Source organism: Myotis yumanensis, unplaced genomic scaffold (assembly GCF_028538775.1).
Source record: "Myotis yumanensis isolate MYYU_CA2020_CCGP unplaced genomic scaffold, mMyoYum1.0.hap1 SCAF_5, whole genome shotgun sequence".
NCBI lineage: Eukaryota > Metazoa > Chordata > Mammalia > Chiroptera > Vespertilionidae > Myotis > Myotis yumanensis.
Genome location: NW_027223756.1, coordinates 88,528,737 through 88,551,014, shown reverse-complemented (window position 1 = coordinate 88,551,014; position 22,278 = coordinate 88,528,737). Strand labels below are relative to the sequence as shown.

The following is a 22,278-nucleotide window of genomic DNA, read 5'->3' as shown; positions in this document are numbered from 1 at the left end:
TAAGAGACCTGACCATAAATAAAATCTGGATTTCCATTGGGACAGATATATCTGGACTTGATTCTCTTGGGAGAGGTGATCAGAGCACAGTATAATGTAGAAAGTCTGGTTCAGTCTCCCCTTTGAGGCCTCTTGGCCAAGATGCCTAGAGCTGGGATCTGTGTGAGCTGGTGATTTTTGTTCCTTTTCTTCTGGGTGTCAAAGCAACTCAAAACCTCACACCCCCAGCTTGCCTTTTCAGTACTGCCCACCACTGTTCCCAGGTAGGACGTTGGCACATGCTAACAGATAGGCCTTCCCCTGCCATAGGCTTCCACTTGGACTTGGTTTTGATACCCCATTCAAGCCTAATTATGGGGTTCTTGGTGGGGCTAGGTGGCTGCATGCAGGTCCCCTGCCTGGCTCTCTGGTCCTTCCGCCTGGAAACCTAGGTGCTGCCTGTTCTGTCCCCAAATCCCCCTATGGTGGTTTTTAAAAATAAACATTTGGTTTTAGTATTCTAGACTTAGAAGAAAGCTGTGTCGATAGTAGTGTTTGATCCAAAGGGCTTGTGGACATCTGTGCCTGCCATCTGGCTCCTTCTGTTTGGCACTTGTAGAATAAGATCCAAGGGTTTGAGGAGGGTCTGTGAAGGCTGTTGCAGATTCCTCATTTGTCAGGTAACCTGTTTAGTGCTTACTTGTACCAGATACTAATGGGTCCTTAGTGGTAGACTGTGTACAAGTAAAAGAAGTGAAAGGCCAGTGAATTTGACTGAAGGTGGAGGTCTGCTCCATGATTGTTTAGTGTGACAAGTAAGGGATCCAATTGTTAGGGGTGAGCTCCACTGCTGGTTCCATTGGAGTTTGCATTTTATGGACGCATAAAATTTCACATTGTGGAGAGAAAGTAGAACCTGCCACAAGTGGTTTTACTAGATAAGAACTGCTTTTTAAAAGGCTGTATGTTCTCCCCATTATTTATTTAAAATGGAAGGTCACTTTAACATACAAAAAAAAAAAATAGATCTCGGTAAAGACATCCTGTTCCCAGACAGGGCAGTGGCAACCTTGAACGTTTTTCCTCCAAATTACCACCTAGCATTTGGGAATCCTTCGCTGGTTTACTTTATCTTGGGGTCTCCTTGAAATTGTTCACTGACACCATGGAAGAGCTTCGGGCTGTGCATCTATGGAGTGACCTGTGAGATCTGCAGGCCCAGCTATGAGTGCTGTGTGACTGCGGAGGTGACACTGGCCTTTTGCTCTCTCTGCTCTCCAGGATTACTATAAGATCATTAAAACACCTATGGATATGGGAACAATAAAGAAGCGCTTGGAAAACAACTATTACTGGAATGCTCAGGAATGTATCCAGGACTTCAACACTATGTTTACAAATTGTTACATCTACAACAAGGTGAGATGTTGGGGCCAGTATCCAGCTGCCCTGCGGGGAGGAAGAGGTGGATATGTCTGAAGCCCATAGGCAGGGGTGTTGGAGTAGATTGGAGTCTGATAGAGGACACTTAGAAGCAGGGCTAATGGAACCCATGGTCTTGCCTGTGACTGTGTTTCTTTTGCGGGGAGAGGGGTGCTCTGTGTTTTCTGAGCCGTCCTTGTTAGCTTGAAGCATGTGCTGCTTATGCCCTTGGGATTTAGGTTCTTGAGTATGTGTAGTAGAGAAGGTGTGAGAAGAACAGTGAGGACTTGTTAAAAAGTCCATTTGGATTATGTAAATTGTCAAGAAGTCTACAAAATGTATGCTCAAACAGAAACCTTGATGTGAGAGAGGGGGCAATGGGGCCTGCCTCATTTAGAACTGTGAACATGACTATTGTCAACTTGTAGCAATAGAAGCAAGTATCCCCCAGTCTTATGTGTAGACCTGAAGATCACTTCTTAACCCAGTAGCCAAACCTTTAGACTTGGCTATGCCATGAAGTCAGATCATTTATTATTTACAGTTCAGACCACACATGTGATTAAAACCAACCCTTTCAAATAGAACGACCCTGGAGGGAGACACTATACAGAAATCACCTTTTGACCTCTGCTGGTGTAGTGGGTAAAATTGCCCAGAAGAGATGGGTAGGTGAGTTTCTTGAAGTTTACCACATTTTTTAAAAGTCTCAGCTCTCACTATTAGATTTAAGCAAAATGTGCACAGATGAGGTTCTCAGTTTAGAGCTGAGTGGGAACAGCATATTACAGACTAGGGGAGATTGGGGATCCGTAAGGCAATATGAGATGGTCATTGCCCGGAGCCCAGTGAGCTGCCTTGGAATACACTGGGGAACATGGTTGGAGCCCTGCTAACGTATCTGTAGCAGGAAATCATGTGTAAATCAAGTATATCTAGTGAAGTTGAATTGTATTAAAAGAAGGGCCCCTGTGTCTGATTGATAGATTGTTAGATGTTTAAGGCATAAGGATGGTTTCTCAGATGGGCCAGTGCTTAAAAGGCTAAAGAGGGAGGTGCTGGCTCAGCAGACGTACAGGTATATGAGACTGTGATGCCTAGTGGTATTAGCTGTGTTGTGGGCCTTTGGGGTTCATCTTGGGGAACCTGAATATGATGCTTCACATTTTGGACAGAGAGGGTGGCACAATGTGGAGAATTCTTGCTCTGCTTAGCAGTTGGGGCGGGGGAGGGGGATTCTGACCCTCACCCTGCATGTCCCTTCCAGCCTGGAGATGACATAGTCTTAATGGCAGAAGCTCTGGAGAAGCTCTTCTTGCAAAAAATCAACGAACTGCCCACAGAAGAAACAGAGATCATGATAGTTCCAGCAAAAGGAAGAGGACGTGGGAGGAAAGAAGCAGGTAGGGGCCCCTACACTGAGATAACGAGGAAATGGCTTCATTTCTCCCCCATTGTTTGCCCCTCTCCACTCCAGTAGAAGACTAGCAGTGGTAGGAAGATGGCTGCTGGTTGGATACAGTTGGACCAGGTTTAGTGGTGGACTTGCCCCAGCAGGTTCCACGACTGTGTAACCCTCCCCCAAAGTAGAAATAATTGAGCCCTGCCTTTTTTGATGGACTTCAGTTTAAGAAGAACGTGTAACTTCTCTAAAATATTTTTAAATTATGTGAATTCTTTACCCTGCCAGCACCATAGATAGTCTCTGCTTTTTCATTTTAGAGAAAAGAAATTAATCTGACCAAAGGCATTTTTAACTAAAACCCAATCTTAGAGTCTTGGGGGTTTGTTATTTGAATTATCTTAATGTGCTTGTGTTGGAGCCCTGCCTGTTTTTTGGCGCCCAAACTTTTAGTCTGCCTTGCCTATCTCAGTGCCTATTTTCGCCTTCTGCATCTTGCCGTTCATGGTTCCTTGCTGCATAATGGTGATGCTTGCAAGGTGGCCGTGCTGTGAGCTATTTGCTTCTCGCAGGAGCCAGCTTTCACCTGGCTTCCCACCGCACTCAGGAGAAGTGGTGACTTCATGGGAGCAATGGGAGTTAGTTGCCCTGGAATGCTGAGGGGTAGCCAAGGAGAGCTGGTCTCACGTCACCGCTTAACCACAGAACCTGCCTGCATGTGGGGGCGGACATAGGGCTTTGTATGTCTGGGCTCACCCGCACGGCTGCAGGGAGGCAGCAGCTGGCCAGTCTCCCTGTGGCTCAGGGAAGTGGGAGCTTGCCAGTTTGCAGAAGCCTTGGTCATGGCTTCTGATGCCCGCCCCCTACCAGGAACACTTGCTCAGAGGCAGTGCTTCTGGGAATGAGGACAGCACTGCCCAAAATTGCCAAGAGACATTTTTCTGCTCTTCATCCGCAGTCCTGGTGCTGACTCTCAGTGTGTGTTTCCTCCTTCAGTCCAGCCCTCCCTGCTTATGAAGGGTCTTTGTGCCCAAGAGGATACTTGCAGCCCAAGACCCCCAGGAAGTGTGAATGCAATGCACCCACCACTACTGAAACCCTTTCTCCCCACCCCGCCCCAGCAGGTGGACAGACTTAGCTGAGGTCTGGGGTGTTTGAGATGTTTTCTCTTAGGCAAATAGCTGTGGTGACACTGTGTGCCACGTCTATGAAGATCTGTGGCAATGTCCCCAGGAGGTCCGCTTGCATGTGTCGGGTACAGCATCTAACCACCTGTCCCTTTTATGGTTGGTAGGGCCGGCAAAACCTGGCGTCTCTACGGTACCAAACACAACGCAAGCATCGACTCCTCCGCAGACACAGACCTCTCAGCAAAACCCTCCACCTGTGCAGGCCACACCTCACTCCTTCTCCACCATCACCCCAGACCTCATTGTCCAGACCCCTGTCACAGTGGTGCCTCCCCAGCCACTGCAGACTCCCCCACCTGTGCCCCCTCAACCCCCACCCCCACCAACTCCCCAACCTGTGCAGAGCCATCCACCCATCATTGCGGCCACCCCACAGCCTGTGAAGGTGAGTGTCCCTTAGGTGCTTGTGTGTGGCTCAGCCCAACCACTGGTGGGCTCCTACCACCTCAGCTAGCGCCCTCCCACTCCTACTCCTTGATTTGTAGCAGTGAGCCTTGCAGGAGATAGCTACCCATCCTTGCCAGTGCTTCATGAAGAGCGTGTCCTGGCTCCCAAGGGCACTTGTGAGTGTTGGGGGTTTGGGGAGAGGATTAACTCAGCATAGTCCAGAAGCTACTGACCCAAAGATCCCATAGTGGAGGCACTGTCTCCTGAGGTTGTTGACCCCCCTCCCATTTCTGATTTAGACCATGCATGTTGACAGAGGCTAGCTAAATAGTTTCTGAAACGTGCCTTCCAAGGTGGCCTAGTGGCAGGCTCGGATCTGGGAATCCCCCAATAATGAGTAGGAAGCTGCGTCAGGATTGTTTTGTTGGCCTTTGATGAGCAAATATAGTGCTCAATGGCATGCATTCTGTCCCTAGCAAGGCCTGTTCCAGCTGCAGAGCAGAGTGGTAGGACACGCTCTCCTATTCCTTGGGAGGGTTGGGACCATAGGAAGGACCTGCTCTCAGGAGTAACTTTGAGGGCTCGAAATGCCAACCACACCCTTGACTGTGCTTATCTCTTCTGTGCTTTCTGCAGACAAAGAAGGGTGTTAAGAGGAAAGCAGACACCACCACCCCCACTACCATCGATTCCATTCATGAGCCACCTTTGCTGCCCCCAGAGCCCAAGACCACCAAGCTGGGCCCCCGGCGGGAGAGCAGCCGGCCTGTGAAGCCCCCAAAGAAGGATGTGCCCGATTCACAGCAGCACCCAGCACTGGACAAGAGCAGCAAGATCTCAGAGCAGCTCAAGTGCTGTAGCGGCATCCTCAAGGAGATGTTCGCCAAGAAGCATGCTGCCTATGCTTGGCCTTTCTACAAGCCCGTGGACGTGGAGGCGCTGGGCCTTCATGACTACTGTGACATCATCAAGCATCCCATGGATATGAGCACAATCAAGGTGGGCCAGCAGGTGTCCATGAGGCCAGGGAAGACCCCAGAACTGTGCCCCAGCAGCTCTCTAGCCGCCTCACCAGCCCACAGGAGTGAAGCTCCCCCTTCTGGGAACTGTAGGGACATGCTCCTAGACCAGTGATGGCAAACCTTTTGAGCTCGGAGTGTCAGCATTTTGAAAAACCCTAACTTAACTCTGGTGCCGTGTCACATATAGAAACTTTTTGATATTTGCAACCATAGTAAAACAAAGACTTATATTTTAGTTATTTATTTTATATATTTAAATGCCATTTAACAAAGAAAAATCAACCAAAAAAATGAGTTCGCCTGTCACCTCTGACACGCGTGTCATAGGTTCGCCATCATTGTCCTAGACAATGAGGCAGTTTTGGTCAGACAGCAGTGCTGCTTCCTAGTCTTAGGAAAAGAGCCCTCTTGGGCCCTGGGGCCCAGTGCCCACTGGTACCTTGCATACAGTAGATACTCCAGAGAGTGTGGGGGCTGGTGACTTCGTCAGGCTGTGTCATGGGGAGGGCCTTGCTGTCTTCTCTCGGTAGGAGGCATATGACAAGCACTGGCATTTCATCACTGTCATATTCTGAAGCCTTCTGGTTTTATTGTAAGCTTTTTTTGCATTTTTCTTTTTCTGAGAGTGGAGTAAGCCTTCCCAAACATGGGTGGGCACAGCGGGGACAACTATGTTCCTTTTGACCAATGTTTTGTCTTGTGTCACCAAAACAAGTTTTATACACCTGGTCATAACAGGGCCCAGCCCTACCTTTTCAATTCTGGCTTAAGCTCTGCCTCTGTGGATTCTATGTCCACTTCTCCCTTAGCCAGGCAAAGTGAACACATGGGTGGATTTCCAGCCCTGAGAATTGCTGTTGAGTGTCTCCTTTTCCACCTGGCACTGAGAACTAGGGTGATGACCTCTTTCCATGATCTGGGTTAAATCCCCACTTGCTCCTGCTAGCAGCCCTCCCTGTTGCCACCTTCCACCACCAGGGGCAGACACAATCTGTCTTGTCTTTCCAGTCTAAACTGGAGGCCCGTGAGTACCGTGATGCTCAGGAATTTGGTGCAGATGTCCGGTTGATGTTCTCCAATTGCTACAAGTACAACCCTCCTGACCACGAAGTTGTAGCCATGGCCCGAAAGCTCCAGGTGAGGCTCTGGGAAGCTCCTGGGCAGGCCAGGCCTCTGTGGGCCTTGGCAGACTTTATCTCTGTCACTCACTTTTGGCATATGCCACATTGCTTTGGAATAGTGGACTCTGGATAACACCTACATTTCATGTTAAGATCGTTTCATTATAATTAAAGCAGGGGTGTTGGTTGGGGTTTGGGCCTTGGGCATTTTGGGTTTTATTTGGGGTATTCCACTGAAAGCCCCCATCTCCCTTGCATTTGGTTGTCCTTGGTTGTAAGAGTGTGTGTGCTGTTCATGGCCCAATCTCTTCTCCAAAACAGACCTGTCTCAGGTCAGCGGGAGGGGGCGGGGGTGACAGCGATGACACTCTTGCCAGGTAGACACTTTGTTACAGTTGTGAGCTAAAGTGACTACGTGACCTTGGGCATTTCTTTACTATAGTCCTGAAGCCATGGCTTGCCTTCCAACTGCAGAGCCTCTGCTTTCAGATGTTCCATGTGTTCACCATGCCCTAATGGGATTCATGGTCCCTCAAGTGGATCCTGGGCTGTGCACACTGTAGCTGTGCGGGGAATGGAGAAGCAGATTATAGCATAAATGTGTGCATCACGTTCTTTGTGTGTGGTGTTTTTTTTAAGGGAAACATATACACAAAGATCAACAATCTTTGGTTAGATCAGAGGTTAAATTGTGAAGAATAAAGTCAATATTTAGTACTGTTATCTGTCTTATTTATTTATTTATTTGTTTGTTTATTTATTTATTTATTTTTTAATCTTTAAAATTACACATGTAAGGCTCCAAGTTGCTTTTGCTCTTAGGGACAGATACAGCAGGTCATGGGCTAGGCCACATGCCAACACAAGGTGCAAGTGCTCTGGCTGGAGCTCAGGTCCATCTCACATCCCACGTCCAACCCTCATCTGGTGGCTGGATGGGACTTCCTCACACTTGGCTTTTCCAAGCACTTATGAAATGCTTTCAGGGCAGAAGTTAGGACTTGGAACTACTTTTGCATCTTGTGGGTCTATTCCAGTTAAAGGTCACCTGAGCCCTACTGCCCACCTGCCTCCCAGATATGTTAGCTCCACATGTTGTTTTACTGAAGCCAAGGCACAGTCTCCTCAGTTCTTTCACGTGGCCCCTGTCCTAGTCAGGGGCTGCCTTGGGTTCAAAGAATGTGTCCAGAACACTTGGGGTAGGAAAAAACCTTGTTATTAGTATGGACCTGTCTGGTTTTATTTTGTCTTAGTTTTGGGGAGACAAGGGGGCTCTCTTTATCGGGTGCTGTTGGCTTTCTTCACATTTCTGCTGGTTCACCCTTTTTACCATTTCCCATCCTTGAGGTAGTTCAGGCTTTATCATTTTCCTGCAATTCTCACATGTGGCCACCAGATGGCAGTGGAGCTTGCAGTATTGCACCTTGACAAACACCTAACCCTCCTCGGAGGACTGGGGCAGCTTTTCCCCAGATTGATTCCCACACACTTTATTTGCCATCATGCAACCAGATAAACCCAAACAAGTTTTCTGCCAGCACCAAAGATTGTCTTCCTAACTTTTGTGCCTGTTTTAAGGTTGGTGTTTTCTTGTTTATTTTGCTTTTTTTTTCTTTCTTTTTTCTTCTGGGAGTGGTATAATAAGCATGCTTTCAGGGCCTGGTTTGTTTTTTTTTTTCTTCTTTTTTTTTTCTTTCTAATATATATTTTTATTGATTTTAGAGAGGAAGGGAGAGGGAGAGAGAGATAGAAACATCAATGATGAGAGAGAATCACCGATTGGCTGCCTCCTGCATGCCCCACACTGTGTGGGGATCGAGCCCACAACCCGGGCATGTGCCCTTGACTGGAATTGAACCTGGGACCCTTTAGTCCGCAGGCTGATGCTCTATCCACTGAGCCAAACCAGCTAGGGCTCAGAGCGGGTTTTACCCATAGCAAGGCCACTGATAGGCTTGTCACACAGCAGCCTTTTTCTAAACATTGATTCTAAGTACCAGGCTGGGCTGGACTGGTCAGTACACAGGTGGGTAGCCCAGCGCAGGACCATCTCCACCCCCAGCCTGCTTTGCCTGCTGCAAAGTATAGGTCACCTTATTATTGAAAGTAACATACCAGGAGGAGGGTAGGGTCTCTGAATGGCAGAGTTGAAGTGTCAAGCTCTCTGACCTCTCTCTGAAAGGCAGTTGCTATCTGTATGGCATTGCGGGCTTTGTTTTATTTCTTTTTCTCAAAGCTCTCCTGGATCAACATGGTTTAGATCATTGGATTTCCCAGCAGGAAGGGAGAGGAGAGAGGAACAAAGCCCCAACCCTTGTTTGCCTTTTGTAAGAGGTCTTGAGATCTGTTGTCTCTTAGTTAGGCTGTGCCCAAGAACTGGGATTTACCTGGGAAGTGTGATATGGAAAAGGATCTTCTTTGTTTTCCTCTGCCAGCCTCTAAATTCTGGGCTTGGCAACTATTGTCACAAATCTCTGGGCTTGAGGTTTCCTCAGGAGCCCGAGGGTGACTTAGGACCAGAGCTATTGGTAGTACTACCCTCTCTTCTCTGTTGTGAAATAAGCGATTTAGGATGTTTAGTACCCATGTGGGCTATATGTTTATTTCAAGAAAAAGTGCAAATTAAGGTAGAATGCAATTGTGTTTATAGTACAGAAAAAAATTGAACTGAAACGTGTTGGTATTCTGTATTAGATCCTAGAGACAGGAAGCTTTTGAGGGGTGAGTGTGTGCCTGAGTATCTTTCACTCATGGCTACATCCCTAGTGGGTCTCCCGCTGCCTGTATTTCATTTCTCTTTTTGTGCCCTCTGTGCCTTGGATGTGGCCAAACCCCACAGCACTATCCAGACTTGGCTGAGATGGAGCTGGACTACACTCCCCTCCAAGGGTCTCCAGCTGCCTGGCTTTGAGTCAATTCACTTGGAGGTCTTTGGGCACTGCGTCTTCCCAGCATCTAAACATCTCTGTTTCATTAGAAGGGGTGAGGGTGGGGGGCAGTATACTTCCCCCATGAATCTGATGCAGCCCGGTTAAGTGATCCTGGTCAACATTCTAGCGAGAGGAGGTACTTGTTCTGAAACTAGTGTGGTTTGCTGGTGCAAAGAATCACATTGTGGTCCAGATTCATGGGGTAGGGTACAGATGATGGCATGCTGGGCGGGGAAGCTGGGTCTACCTTGAGACACACCAGGACAAGTGCTGTCTCTCCCTGCCCCCCATTTCCACAGCAGCCAAAACCTGTGCGGAAGAAACAGGGACATCCTTATGGCAAGAGTAATGCTGCCTGGCAGCTGGCAGGGGAGTCTGGGCCAACAGACAGGTGGCATGAAGTATCTCCCATTTGGTAAAATGTTACTTCCTAGAATCACTGGGTGCTGGGCCCTGCGTGCTCCTCTCCCCCTTTCATGGGTCCTGATGCCCTGACACCTTGTCGGACACATTTCTCTCACCTGCCCCCTGCTTCTTGGAAGGAAGCCTAAATATTCCAGATGCTTGTGTAAATCACTCAGGGACCTGGGCGGAGAGGATCTTTCTCATGTCACCGGGGTCTCTGCTCTGGTGTGAAGCCACCTTTCCCTGGCAGCCTGGGTGGTGGTTTCTGTTTACTCCTGTTTTCTCCATATCCCTTAGACCTGCTTCAGGATCATCCAGGCCTTCCTGGAAAAGGAGCTGCCTCAGGGGAGGCCACACTGAGTGGTCTGGAGGGGAGGTGACAGAACCACAGTTGTGTGGGATGCCTGCCTGCCCTGCTGCCCAGGGGGAGGGGAAACTGGAGCTGTGTTTTCAGAGATATGAGGGCTTCTAGAGCTGGCTCTGTCAAGTGTTCTCCAGTTTGAAACAACAGTCTTGGAGCTCAATCCCATGGCCCTCCTGGGCCACACTGCTCTCTGGGGGATCAATTCACACTTAGGGAAGGCCCCTTCCATCCTATGAAATACCATGTTGACTGACTTATGCCAGGCTTAAAGCAGATCCCAATTTCCTGCTGGGAAGCCAGCTTTTTCCTTCCACTTCTGCCCTCTGTCCTGGGTCGTCACTGGATTTATGATAATGAAGTCCTCAAGGTAGGATGGGACCTGCCAGTTAATTAGTGAGGCAGCATATGCTGGATCACCAGGTGCTCAGGCAGGGCTGCTGCCCCCCTGAGCTCCATGACCTCACAGTCCCATCAGATTCCTGGATCTTAGAATTGGAAGATTTCAGAGTCTCCTGGGGTGTGATCTCAAGTTCAGTAGTCCCATGGCTTCTACTCAGGTGCTTACACCTCACAAAGCTGGCACCCTTCTGGAGCTTATCCTCAGCACCTCCACATCCACTATCTTATAACTTTCTTAACTAGCCTGGCATGCTCTGGAGACACCTTAGCCGGTGGCAGGGGTCTGCTCAGTTATGTGCCCCAGAGGTGATCTGATGAGTGGGGAGGCACATCCAGTCGTATGCCTGCTGCAGCAGGGCTTGACCTCCTCACTGGCTGAGGGCTCTACCAGGTACACTTTCACCCCTGGGCCTTTGCTCATGCTGTTTTCTCTGCCTGGTACACTCTCTAAAAAATTGCGGGCCCCACACCCTCCCTGCAGGAATGTGACCTGGAGGTAGACAGAGCCTCCTGCGCTGGTCACCGTTGTGTTCTGGTGCCCAGTTCCAGTATTCAGAAGGCTCCCTTGGGATGTGCTGACTGAGCGCCAATCTAACAAGAACCTTAAAGCACTCTTTCTATGGGTCCTGGTGTCAGCCCACCATTTATCAAGGATCCTCAGTGGTTGGCTGCTTCCTGCAACCTATGTCCCTGGTCCTTACCTAGACTGTGTGCCAGGCTGTGTCGGGAGCACCTTTCTCCTCAACATGAGATTTGAGAGAGGACTGTAGGAATTGGTGTCAGGGAGCCCTAGCCAGCATGTTGCCGTAGTGGCAGGGAAAGGGTTACCATCGGTCTAGCTCTCTGACCTTCCTGCTCACTTCCTGTTGAGTTGACCCCAGCAGCCAGTGAAGCTATAGTGACACTGGGCCACAGCCTGGTGGGGACCCAGCAGCCCTGACGGGCATGGCTTTCCCCCATCCCCACCTCCCTACCCCTCAGGATGTATTCGAGATGCGCTTTGCCAAGATGCCGGACGAGCCTGAGGAGCCTATGGTGGCTGTGTCGTCCCCTGTGGTGCCACCCCCCACCAAGGTTGTGGCCCCACCCTCATCCAGTGACAGCAGCAGCGATAGTTCCTCGGACAGCGACAGCTCAACTGATGACTCTGAGGAGGAGCGAGCCCAGCGGCTGGCCGAGCTTCAGGAGCAGGTGAGGCATGACTACTTCATCCCTGGTCCCCCCAGAATCCATGGATCGAGCATTCTCCCCAGAGGTCTCCACGAAATGATCATGGCTCTGAGTCCTGGCAAAAGCAGAATTCCCAGTGGTGCCATTGTGCTAGATCACGGGCATATTGAACGTATGCATATGTATGTCACACATGGAGATGGGGAGATATGGCTGCTCTTTGGGCAGGAGGGAGGCTTCTGGATCCTTCCAGTGTGTAGAAGGAGGCCAGGCCAGGGGCTGCATGGTTGCTCTGCAAGCTGGCCATCGGGCCTTTAGTGCCCAGTGTGTCTGCACTCCTGCCCAGTCTCCTAGGGACCCTCCTCCTGGGCCCAGAATGGCCAAAGGGCTTTAACAGCTTATCAGGTTAGGTGGTTGCTCTGGGCACCTTTGGAATCCAGGGCCTGGGTGGGCATGGACACTTTAGAAATCTGATGGAGTGGCAGGTCAGGCAGCCATGTACCAGCTCCAGTGTGATTGGCATGTGTCTTGCCTGTATGTTCCATAGCTCAAAGCCGTGCACGAGCAGCTTGCAGCCCTCTCGCAGCCCCAGCAGAACAAACCAAAGAAAAAGGAGAAAGACAAGAAGGAAAAGAAAAAAGAAAAGCACAAAAAGAAAGAGGAAATGGAGGAGAATAAGAAAAGCAAAGCCAAGGAACTTCCTCCCAAAAAGACCAAGAAAAACAACAGTAGCAACAGTAACACAAGGTCTGTGTCACCCTAATGCCCCCATGGGGACCTAGCCTGCCCCAGTCAGAGGTTGATCACCTCTGCTCTTCTCCCAGGGACAAGCCTTTAGCATTCTCCAGGGTTGTGGGGGAGAGGGGGGATGACAGGTGGAATGGTGCAGACGGCAAGGACACCACAGCAGCTCCCCTGTTAACAGTGAAGACCAGCCGGGTGGGGGAATAGAAGGGACCCATTCCAATGAAGGAGTGGAATGGTTCCCCAGCTTCCCAGGGTACCCATTGTGTCTGCATTGTCCCTTCATAGCAAGAAGGAGCCGGTGCCCATGAAGAACAAGCCTCCTCCAGCATACGAGTCAGAGGAGGAGGACAAGTGCAAGCCCATGTCATATGAGGAGAAGCGCCAGCTCAGCCTGGACATCAACAAGCTCCCTGGTGAGAAGCTGGGCCGAGTGGTACACATCATCCAGTCGAGGGAGCCCTCACTCAAGAACTCCAACCCCGACGAGATTGAGATCGACTTCGAGACCCTAAAGCCATCCACCCTGCGGGAACTGGAGCGCTACGTCACCTCCTGTTTGCGGAAGAAACGGAAACCTCAAGGTGCCCTTGGGTTCCCCTTGGGCTTGGGGGTTGGAGGGAGGTCCCAGGCAGAAGAAGGTTGGCCAAGCTGCTTTTTCCTGCCCTTCCATCAGGGAGGGCCCTATGGGCACCTCAGGTGACTCTCTTCCAGTTTGGCTTTTTCCTTGACATAGACACCTCTGGAGGATTGTGACATGACACTCAACGCTGGGCTTTCAGTGCCTTTCTTGACCTCTCTGGTTGATGGTCACCTGGGGCCCACCTGCACCTTGGTATTCTAAGCCTTGCTCTGAGTAGCAGCTATTTTCATCTTCAACCTCTGAAGTCTTTCCCCGCAAAGCCACACACATAGCATCCCCTCACCCCACCCTTTTGGTGCCTCTGAGGGTTGAGGCTGGGAGAGTCTTTAGGGCAGCTTTGTGCCTGCCTGCCATTCAGCATGGCCCCCTCTATGAGTCTTCCAGGCAGCCCTTTCCTGTTACAAGTGTCTGTCTTGGCTCAGCTTTTGTCTTAAGACCAGTAGGACTTAGGATCCACAGCAGGGCATTGTATGCAGCCTTCATCCCAGCCCAGGCTGACTCCAGGGATCCTTGGGCCTCTTCACTCACAGCCAAGAAAGTTACTGAGGGAGCCTTAGCCTGACAGTCCTCCTCATAGAGAATTTCCTCCTCCCTGTTTCTTAATCCTGATGAACGCTGCAAAGGTGATTCTGAGAGATTGGTCAGGGGCGGGGCAAGCTTCTTGAAATTCTGGTATAAACAGTTTTTGGCCAGCAGGCAGTAGGCTAGCATCTTATCACTGGGGAACAGGGGGCTGGTTGGGGGCTGGGATGCTGTCAGGAGCAGCCTTCCGGCTTGTGGGGCACAGACTGCCCCCTGGCTCTTCCTCCAGGCAGTGGATAAGTGTGGGTTAAGAGCAGCCCCAGGGTTAGGCCTTGCCTGACGCAGTTCATATTGTTTTACTGCAGCCGAGAAAGTGGATGTGATTGCTGGCTCCTCCAAGATGAAGGGCTTCTCGTCCTCTGAGTCTGAGAGCACCAGCGAGTCCAGCTCCTCTGACAGTGAAGACTCCGAAACAGGTTAGGGTCCTACTCAGCATCTTGCCCCACTCCTACCTGTGTTCAGCACCATTTGTCCTATGTGACGGTCATAAGAATTACCTGGTCACTATTTTAACTCTAACTGGGGTGGTGAGTAACCTGGCACCCTGTTTTCTCCCTCATGGCCTGGGCTAGGAGGACACAAGTGGCTGAAGGTATTGACACTGCAGAACTGGGGTGGGGGAAAGCTGGTGAGGATATTGGGTGTTGGGGCCCAGGTGTTAGCATTGATCCTAGTGTGACCCTACACAGCTCCACAGTCTTCCTGCATCACAGTCACATGCAGTGTGGCCATCCCAGGTAATGTGCTTCATTCAGCAGGTGTGGAGCAGTCTACTGTCAGCCCTGCTGTCCCCAGACTCGGGGCACTGCCATCCTCCTCAGAGTGTGCTCACTGCCACGTTGGTGGCTCCTAACTGCACACACTTGGACATGGGAGTCCTGTGCCTCTCACAGTCCTTCTCTTTATGCTCCACGGGCCTGCACATGTGCCCAACCTGAGCAACAGTTTCAGCGTGGGAGGTGGGGCAGGTGGGGATTCTGGGAGCTGCACAATGTGGGGAGAGAGGCCTTCTACCAGCTGTGTGCTTTCCTGATGATACTCAGGGGAGCAGAAGCTCAGACTTACCCAGAGAGGCTAAGGAAGAAGCCTGGCAACCACCCTGTGCTGTGAGATGGAGCCAGCTGTTGCCATGGGGTGGCTACTGCTGAGCAGACAATCTACAGACTACCTGAGAGCTGGTCCTGGGGGCCTCAGCATGTCCCACCAGGCAAGCCGCAGTGTGCATGTCCATAGTGGGGAACGTGTGTTTGGACAACAAAGCATTTTCTTTGGTGGACCTGTCCTGTCTGGTATTTTATTCTAACTGGAAATAAACCGTAAGCTCCACTTAATCAGTTCATATAAATAATGTGACCTTATTTTACCAAGGAGGTTTGAGGATCATTTACAGCACCTGGGAAGAGTGATGCTGCTCTGAGGCGTTGCATGCACAGGTTCCTTGCGTGGGCTCAGCCTGTTTCTGTCAGGGGAAGCTAGGGACCAGGGGCCTCTGGGCCTTGTCACTATCCTTCTTCCCTATTACAGTAAGGGCACCAGACTTTCCAAGTGAGTGCGGGCTCACCCTCGGGGAAATTAAGAGGGTGCTGAGGGCTTTCCTGAGGCTCCAAATGCTGAATTACCTCATGTTCATTGGGCCCAAATGAGATGGAATTCATTAGGCCATGTTCTGTATTTATTGAGGTATTATTGTATGCAGAGGCTAATGTGTACAGTTTGCTGGACACCTTTGTCACCATCCTTTATTTTTTTTCTAACCATCACCCCCCCCCCCCCATTCCATTTTTATCCATTTACCGTCAGGGGGCGCCCACAGCCCATGCCTGCCCAGGAAGGGCTGCCTGGCCAGGCTGCTGCCCTCTGCAGGGTGAATTGCTGTATTCCTGGGCCCAATTAGCATTCCTGGTAGCAGCTGACTTCTCACTTTGGGTGCCAGTCACACCTAGGGTTTGCCTTCACTCTGGGGTTCCTAGCAGGCTGCTCCTTTTAGGGGTTTCTCATCCTTTCTCCTAAGGGTTCAAGTAGTCAAAAGAAAACACTAAAGGCTGAAATTGGCTTGGGGCCTGGTCATTAAACCAGCACATCTTGGCTGAGTGTGAACTGCTTTGGCTGATGTGGCACCTTAGGGGGCTATGACTGGCCTTTGCCCCAGCCCCCCAAGCTTAGCAGGACCGCCCCAAGGCTCCCGAGTGTCCTGCTGCCGTCTTTGTGGGGCAACCATGACGGCATTTCCAATAGCTCTCTCCTGTTGCCAACATGTTTTTCTTTCTTTCTTTTTTTTCACATTTTTCCCTCCTTTAAAGAAAGTGGAAAGATGGTGCAACAAGTAATCTGAGAATCCTGGGAACAGCTGTCTTGGCGGGAAGGAGGATGAGATTTACAGTCTCCGAGCTGCCAGCCTGCAGGCACTCGGGCTCTTGGTTAACCAGCCTGACTCCAGCTTATCCCTCTTCCCATGCACCCTCCCCACCTTGGGTTTGTGAGTCTTCATTTTGCCTTCATGGTCCTGGCTTTCCTTTCCCTTCCCATACGTCTGTACTGGAGAGCTCTGTTGTGGGCCAGTAGGGGCTTCTGCTCTCAGGAAGGACCCATCCTGTGAGTTTGTGTTCCTGTCGCTCAGATGCTCCAGGTCCCAAGGTGGGAGCCTGTGACCCTACACCACGGAATACAACCATTGCCACCCATCCCTCACAGGAAATTGTACTCACTTCCCAGGCAGCTCTTCCAGCAGTTGCTCATGATGGGTCCATGGAGCTGGACAGCCCCGGTTTCTGCAACCAGTTACAGGTGGTTCTGCGGGGGCAGGCATATTAGAGGTATTTTACTTGGCCTTTGGGAGCTTAAATTGTTTTTCCCTCCTTTTGTTTCCATTTATATTGGAGCTGAAATTCCTGAAAAGGCCTATATTTTGTCACTTGTATTAATAAGTAAGAGTCAGTTCTGCTGATACAGCCCCGAGACATGAGTCACCAAAAGAAACTGAGCAGAGGCACTAACTCGGGGACCCCTCCTCTGGCTGCTGTTCACAGACAAGGATGCTGAGGACAGATCAGGGCATGGGACTGGTCCTCGGGGTCATGTTGCAGTTCAAGGAGGCGGTGTGCTCACAGAATAGGGGGAGGAGGGCAGGCATAGCTTTCCCAGCCCAGTCCCATGCTGCCACATGTCCTCCCACTCAGCAGCACACAGTGCTTTTAGCCTCTTCCACCACATCTTCTGAGCCCAGCTCTACTTAGGTTATGGTCTTTTGTTAAAAACAATTCTAGCTTAACGTCTGGATCTGCTTGGGAGTTCGGTATTGGGAGGACAGAGTGAGTACAAGTGCTAGCATCCCACTGCCCCTAAGGCATCTGTAGACCTTATCTGGGCAGGCTAAGGGTGCCCCGGTTCCCCCTTTCCACTGCTGTCCAGGTGGCTATAGCAGAGCTGTGGCTTCCCTGTCACCAGTGCTAGGATCCTGTCTACCACGCTCATGGGGCCAGGGATGTTCTAGGATACTTCATCCTGTTTCCCTCCATCATATTGCTGATGTCTGGTTTTTTTTGGGTGGGGGTAGACACACAACTTGTGTCCCTCTTAGGAGCAACCCTTGGCATCAGCTACCAGGGCTGGGACCTGGGTTCAGAGTTGTGGGGTATTTCTTTTGGGCTTGGCCTGGTCTTCTAGTTGCAGCTGGAGCACACTCCAGCTATTTTAGTCTCCTCGTTTCCTTTTCCCAGGATTGAAGCATGTGGGTGTTTTTTAATAGCTCCAGGGGGAAAGGAATGCTTTATGTTTTGGAAAGATTTGAGCTGGAAAGTGCAGGCAGAGGCCATGGGGCATTCTTCCCAGACAACCAGCCTCAGCTTCCGACACATGGAGTCTCTGAGGGACTTGGTCCCAGTCCGCTCTTGGGATCTGCTATTGCCCGCTCCAAGGGTGTGCTGCTTGCTCTCAGGGAAGTGGAGAGGCCCCTGGTGAGGATGGGGGAGTAGGCAGAGACCTGGAGGACTGGGCTGTAGCCAGTCTGCCCACACTGCCAGGTGACCCCTCACACACCCACATGCAGCTGGCGGGATTCTGGGGTGGGGCTAGTCTTGTGGAATGTGCCCTGAGTGAGAGGCTGAGCCAGTGGGCGGGTTTTTCCCATGCGTGCACTGGGAGGCCATGGGAATGCAGTCAGTGTCCGTGCATCCGGGACTCTGGCAGAGACATCTACTCTGCTGTGTGGGTGGGAATGACCCTATGCTTCTGCCTGGTCAAGGGAGCTAAATTCCATGCCCCAGAAAAAGAAAGGACGATTTTCCTCCTTGACCTGTTTTTATTTTATTCTACACCCCGCCCCCCTTAACAGTGTCTGTAACTGATTTCTCTTTTTATAGTTTATTTTTTGTTTCTTGGGGTTTGTAGGAATGCAGAAATGAGATGTTAGTTGTAGGTGCTACACCCGAGAGCTCCTGTCTTTTCTTCCCTCTACCCAAGTCCTGAGGTAGGGCCAAATCACCTTCCTGAGATGGACAGCAAAGCAGCCCAGGGGGATAGGCTCAGAGTTAGTGGGGCCTGATGGCATCGAATACCAGGCTGGTAGATCAGGCAAGTGGGATAGGCAGAGGCCTCCCACGTTAAAAGACTGGTAAAGTAGATGCTACCGTTCACTCAGGTGTACATGGGACCCAATCCTGGAAGCAGTTTTAGCATAAATGGGCGTGGGTGGTTTTGGAGACGTCCATGACCCTTGTAATGGCAAAGTGGGTCTGTCCCTGCTCTCAGCTGGCCAGGCTGGGGCAGGGCTTCTAGTCCCCGGCGCCGTTCTCTGGTGTCCTGTCAGCGAGCAGGGCACAGGAGGCTGGCTCGGTCTGCAGTTCTTCTGTTCTTGTGACTTGGAACGGTACATTCCACACCATTTCTCTCACACTGGTTTCTCTCTCCCTCTATGTAGGTCCTGCCTAATCATTGGACACGGACTCTTAATAAAACGGTCTTCAGTTCCAGATTCCTTCCCAGCAAGCTCTAGCTTAAGTCCATTTTCTTCTGTGAAAGGGACAGGACTCCATCAAGTTATGGAATTCCTCAGAGCCCTGGGCCTGTCCCCAGGGTGCATTAGTCATGTCCATCAGAGCAGCACACGCCTAGTCCCGCCTCCGGGAAGGCTGCCTTGCCTGGCTGGCTGCCCGGGCCTCCTGTGTACAGACTGCCTGGCTGTCCCGCCCAGCCTCCTTGGTCGTCTGGGCTCCTCTGGGTGGGTGGCATCTCCCAGAGTGATGACAATCTCGCTGCACACGCATGCGTGTGGTGCTGCTCCATGTGCAAGGCCCCATCACAAGTATGTTTTCTCTCTCTTCATCCCTCTGTCTCTTTCTGGGACTCTGGATCCTAACCACTTCCCTCCTGGACCTGGCAGTGACATGTAGCCCAGAGGAGATCTCATTCACCCTATGGAAGAAAGAACACACTAACATCTAGAGCTTTCCCAAGTGAGGAATGGGGGCTGTCCCTCAGCACGCCTTCTTTTTAGTGGCCCATGCAGCTCCATCAGCCGAAGGCTATCACCAGCCACAGCTGACTTACAGCCCCTGGAGTCCTTCCATTTTTGTTGTTCCCGTGGTTACCTATTGGGCATTTTTCCAATTTCTTTAGCCTCTTCTCCTAAAGTTGCATAGGGAAAGGACCTCCTAGGCTGCCTTTTGTCCTTCCCAGGTGAATAGGAGCAGGCTGCAGTGGGGCTGGCCACTGGTGAGGGCATTTGGGGAGGCGGCTGTGACCTGGCCCCTGGAGCCCATCATCTCTGCCCCCGTGGTGTCAGGGTCTGGGCTAGTAGGTGAGAAAGGGTTCTCAAAAATCCAGGGCACTGGTCAGTGGTAAGGGCATCAAAGCCCTTAGAGCCAGCTCCCTACACATCTCTGAGGGACATGGCCAGTGCGAGCACCCTCCTGTTTTTTTAGGTCCCTGAAGTAATGGCATCTGCTGGGAGTTTGGCAGGCCAGGGTGGCCGTATCATATAAGCCCTCTGAGAGGCACTGAATGGGCTTTTTTGCTCTAAAAATAAATATTGGCCCTTTTTTGGTCATGAATCCAGCATCTTAGCAGAAAACTGCCTGATGTGAAAAGTTCCCTAAGGAACAGCATCAGCCTTAAGGGAGATTTTTTTTTTTTTTAATGTAGTTTGTGCATACTTCAAGACCTTGCCATCTGCTGGCATCTTGGAGCCAGCCTTCTGGAACTGGAGCAGGCTTGAAGGGGTGCAGTTCACTATCCGCAGGCCCAAGCGGCTGTAGCTGCCTCAGATTGGCCTTGGCCTTGGGTTCTAGCTCTAGCCTCCCACCCCCACACCCAGCCTCTAGGGTCTTGCTGTGATGCTGGGAGTTCCAGGCTGCTCTCTGGTCCTCTGGCCAGTCAACTTCCAGTCAAGCACTATTTGCCAAACAGACTATTTTGAGTTGCCCTTTGGCCTGTGCCTGATGTGTTTCCAGTGCAGCTCGGCCTAGCTGAGGCCAAGGGTCTTTATGCCCAGAGATTCCCAAAGGACAGTTGGAAAGTGGCTGGCACTGTCTTTCTGGGAAGATTCTTAGAACAAATGGAAGCCTGGATTCCCACAGTGTCAGCCTGTGTGCCACCCCACCCTTCCCACACACTTGTACATGGGCTATAGTCGCAGATTACAGGGTCCTTGCACCCTCTCTCTTCAGGGATCCTGTCCTCGCCCATGGGTTTTCATCTGGCAGAGAACATGGTCTTTAAACTCGAACTCTCACCTGTGCCCAGTGCCCCAGCCACAGAGCAGAGCCCACTCCTTACTGAAGACCCTGTGCTCAGGCAGTGGGAGGTGCCATCCAGGCCTCAACTCACCAGCTGGCTTCAGGTCCTGAGGACTTGCTGAGGAGTGGGAGCCCAGGTGTCCACTGGTGCCAAGACTCTATTTAGTTCAGTTTAGGGTTCCTTACCTTTTCCCTGCCCTTACCCTCCATCCTGTCTCTTTCCCTTGATTTGGGGGGTGGGGTGGGGAGGGTGGGAGGAGGAATCAGTGTTTTAATCAGATTTTACAAAAACGTTTTAATTCTTTGTACAATTACCATCCTATGTAAAGATGACATTGTGTTCAGTTCAAGATTTTCATGGAATAAAGATCACACAGTACTTGAGGCCATCTTCATGTAACCCTTTCTAGAGAGTTTTGTGTGGGGGTGTCTTGGGGCTGGTGTGTCGTGAAGCCGTGCACCTCTGTTTTGTCTTCCTACCAGTCACTCCAACATGAGGCTCGGGCCACATGAGCCAGATGCACTCTCCCAAACAGGCTCCCGCACCCTTGGTCCCCACCGCCGGTTCTGTTAGTCCTCTGGTCCTGAGGGTATGCTTTGTGCCTCCAGCCTCTCTTCCACTCTAAGGCTATCCTACCCAGCACTGCCACGGAGCCCTGGAGTCCTCCCAGTGACCTTTCCAAGGCAGCCAAGACTTGTTCCCTGGAACCCCCACGAGTTCTCATATGGGCCTCTCTCCCCCTCCAAGCCACCATCCCTCTTGTACGGTGGCAAAAACAGTGCTTCCCCAAGTGCACGAGATGACAGGCCAACCCAACCCTCTTCCCATGACACAGTGTCTTCTGGTCAGGATTTACCCATTGCCCTCTTCCCCCAATTACACACACACACACCAGGCTCTCCAGAAGCATGCCCAGTGTATGAACAACTGTCCCCAGCCTCCCTCGACATGCAGTTTCTGTTCATGGAATTGATGCTGGGAGAGGATCCTGTCTGGGAGGAACACCCAAGCCTCTTCCACTTTGGTGGCCACTCAGCACTGAGCTTTCCCCCAGCACGTGCAGGGTCCCTTTGGTTCTGGGCCCTAGCATCTTCAGTACAATGCTTCCCCCACCCCCTACCATGTAGCTGCCAGGACCTATGGCCTTGATCCTGCAATCGCCTAAACTGTCCCTTTGTATGTCTCAACCACAATAGTATCCATTCCCCGGGTGTTCTGTTGTGACCCAGAGTCCTGAGCCCTGTCTCCTGGAATTTCTAGTGTCCCAGTTTGGGGTTGGGCCTACAATTCTCATGTCCCAGGTGTCCCAATTGCTGCCATTTGTATGAGGATGTGTGTCTAGCTGCTGAGGTCTGTGTCACTGTCTTGTCTCTCGCATGGAGTGGTGAACTCTTGCAAGGCATCAGATGGCTTATCCCTTTGGGTGGCACATGGCACCCTGAGGCTGTGCACCTCACAGAACCTTAGCGTGGCCCTTCGTGAAACCAGCTATGAGGAGAGTTTGCCCTGCTTTGGACAAAGCCTATGTCTTCTGACCCTAGCAGCAAGATCCAGCATCCTGGCAGGGAGCCAGGGGATGCAAGGCAGAGGAGACATGAGTCCAAAAGGCGCTGTAGGTTCCAATTTGCCACCTGGTGGTTAGCAACTTCATCATTTCCCAGCCCATGAGCACCGGCCTGGCCTCTCTCCCTCTCTGTCTCTGGGGTTTGCATACCAGTGGAGTTTGGGGAGGGGCATTCAGCTGACTAGTTCCTTAGAGTGGGTGGGGGAGCATGCTGGCTCTTAG

At 51.1% G+C, this 22,278-nt stretch overlaps 1 protein-coding gene across 5 annotated transcripts in view; it reads left to right on the top strand.

Moving 5' to 3' along the window:
* BRD4 (bromodomain containing 4) overlaps positions 1–22,278 on the top strand; it is an 85,846-nt gene that overhangs the window by 55,206 nt on the left and 8,362 nt on the right. For all 5 annotated transcript variants that reach the window (XM_070416266.1, XM_070416267.1, XM_070416269.1 and 2 more), the window contains 9 exons: positions 1,261–1,398; positions 2,669–2,804; positions 4,098–4,378; positions 5,017–5,379; positions 6,411–6,539; positions 11,603–11,812; positions 12,339–12,538; positions 12,824–13,119; positions 14,066–14,176. In XM_070416266.1, coding sequence (XP_070272367.1) covers positions 1,261–1,398; positions 2,669–2,804; positions 4,098–4,378; positions 5,017–5,379; positions 6,411–6,539; positions 11,603–11,812; positions 12,339–12,538; positions 12,824–13,119; positions 14,066–14,176 — 1,864 coding nt within the window. The remainder of the gene's footprint in view (positions 1–1,260; positions 1,399–2,668; positions 2,805–4,097; positions 4,379–5,016; positions 5,380–6,410; positions 6,540–11,602; positions 11,813–12,338; positions 12,539–12,823; positions 13,120–14,065; positions 14,177–22,278) is intronic.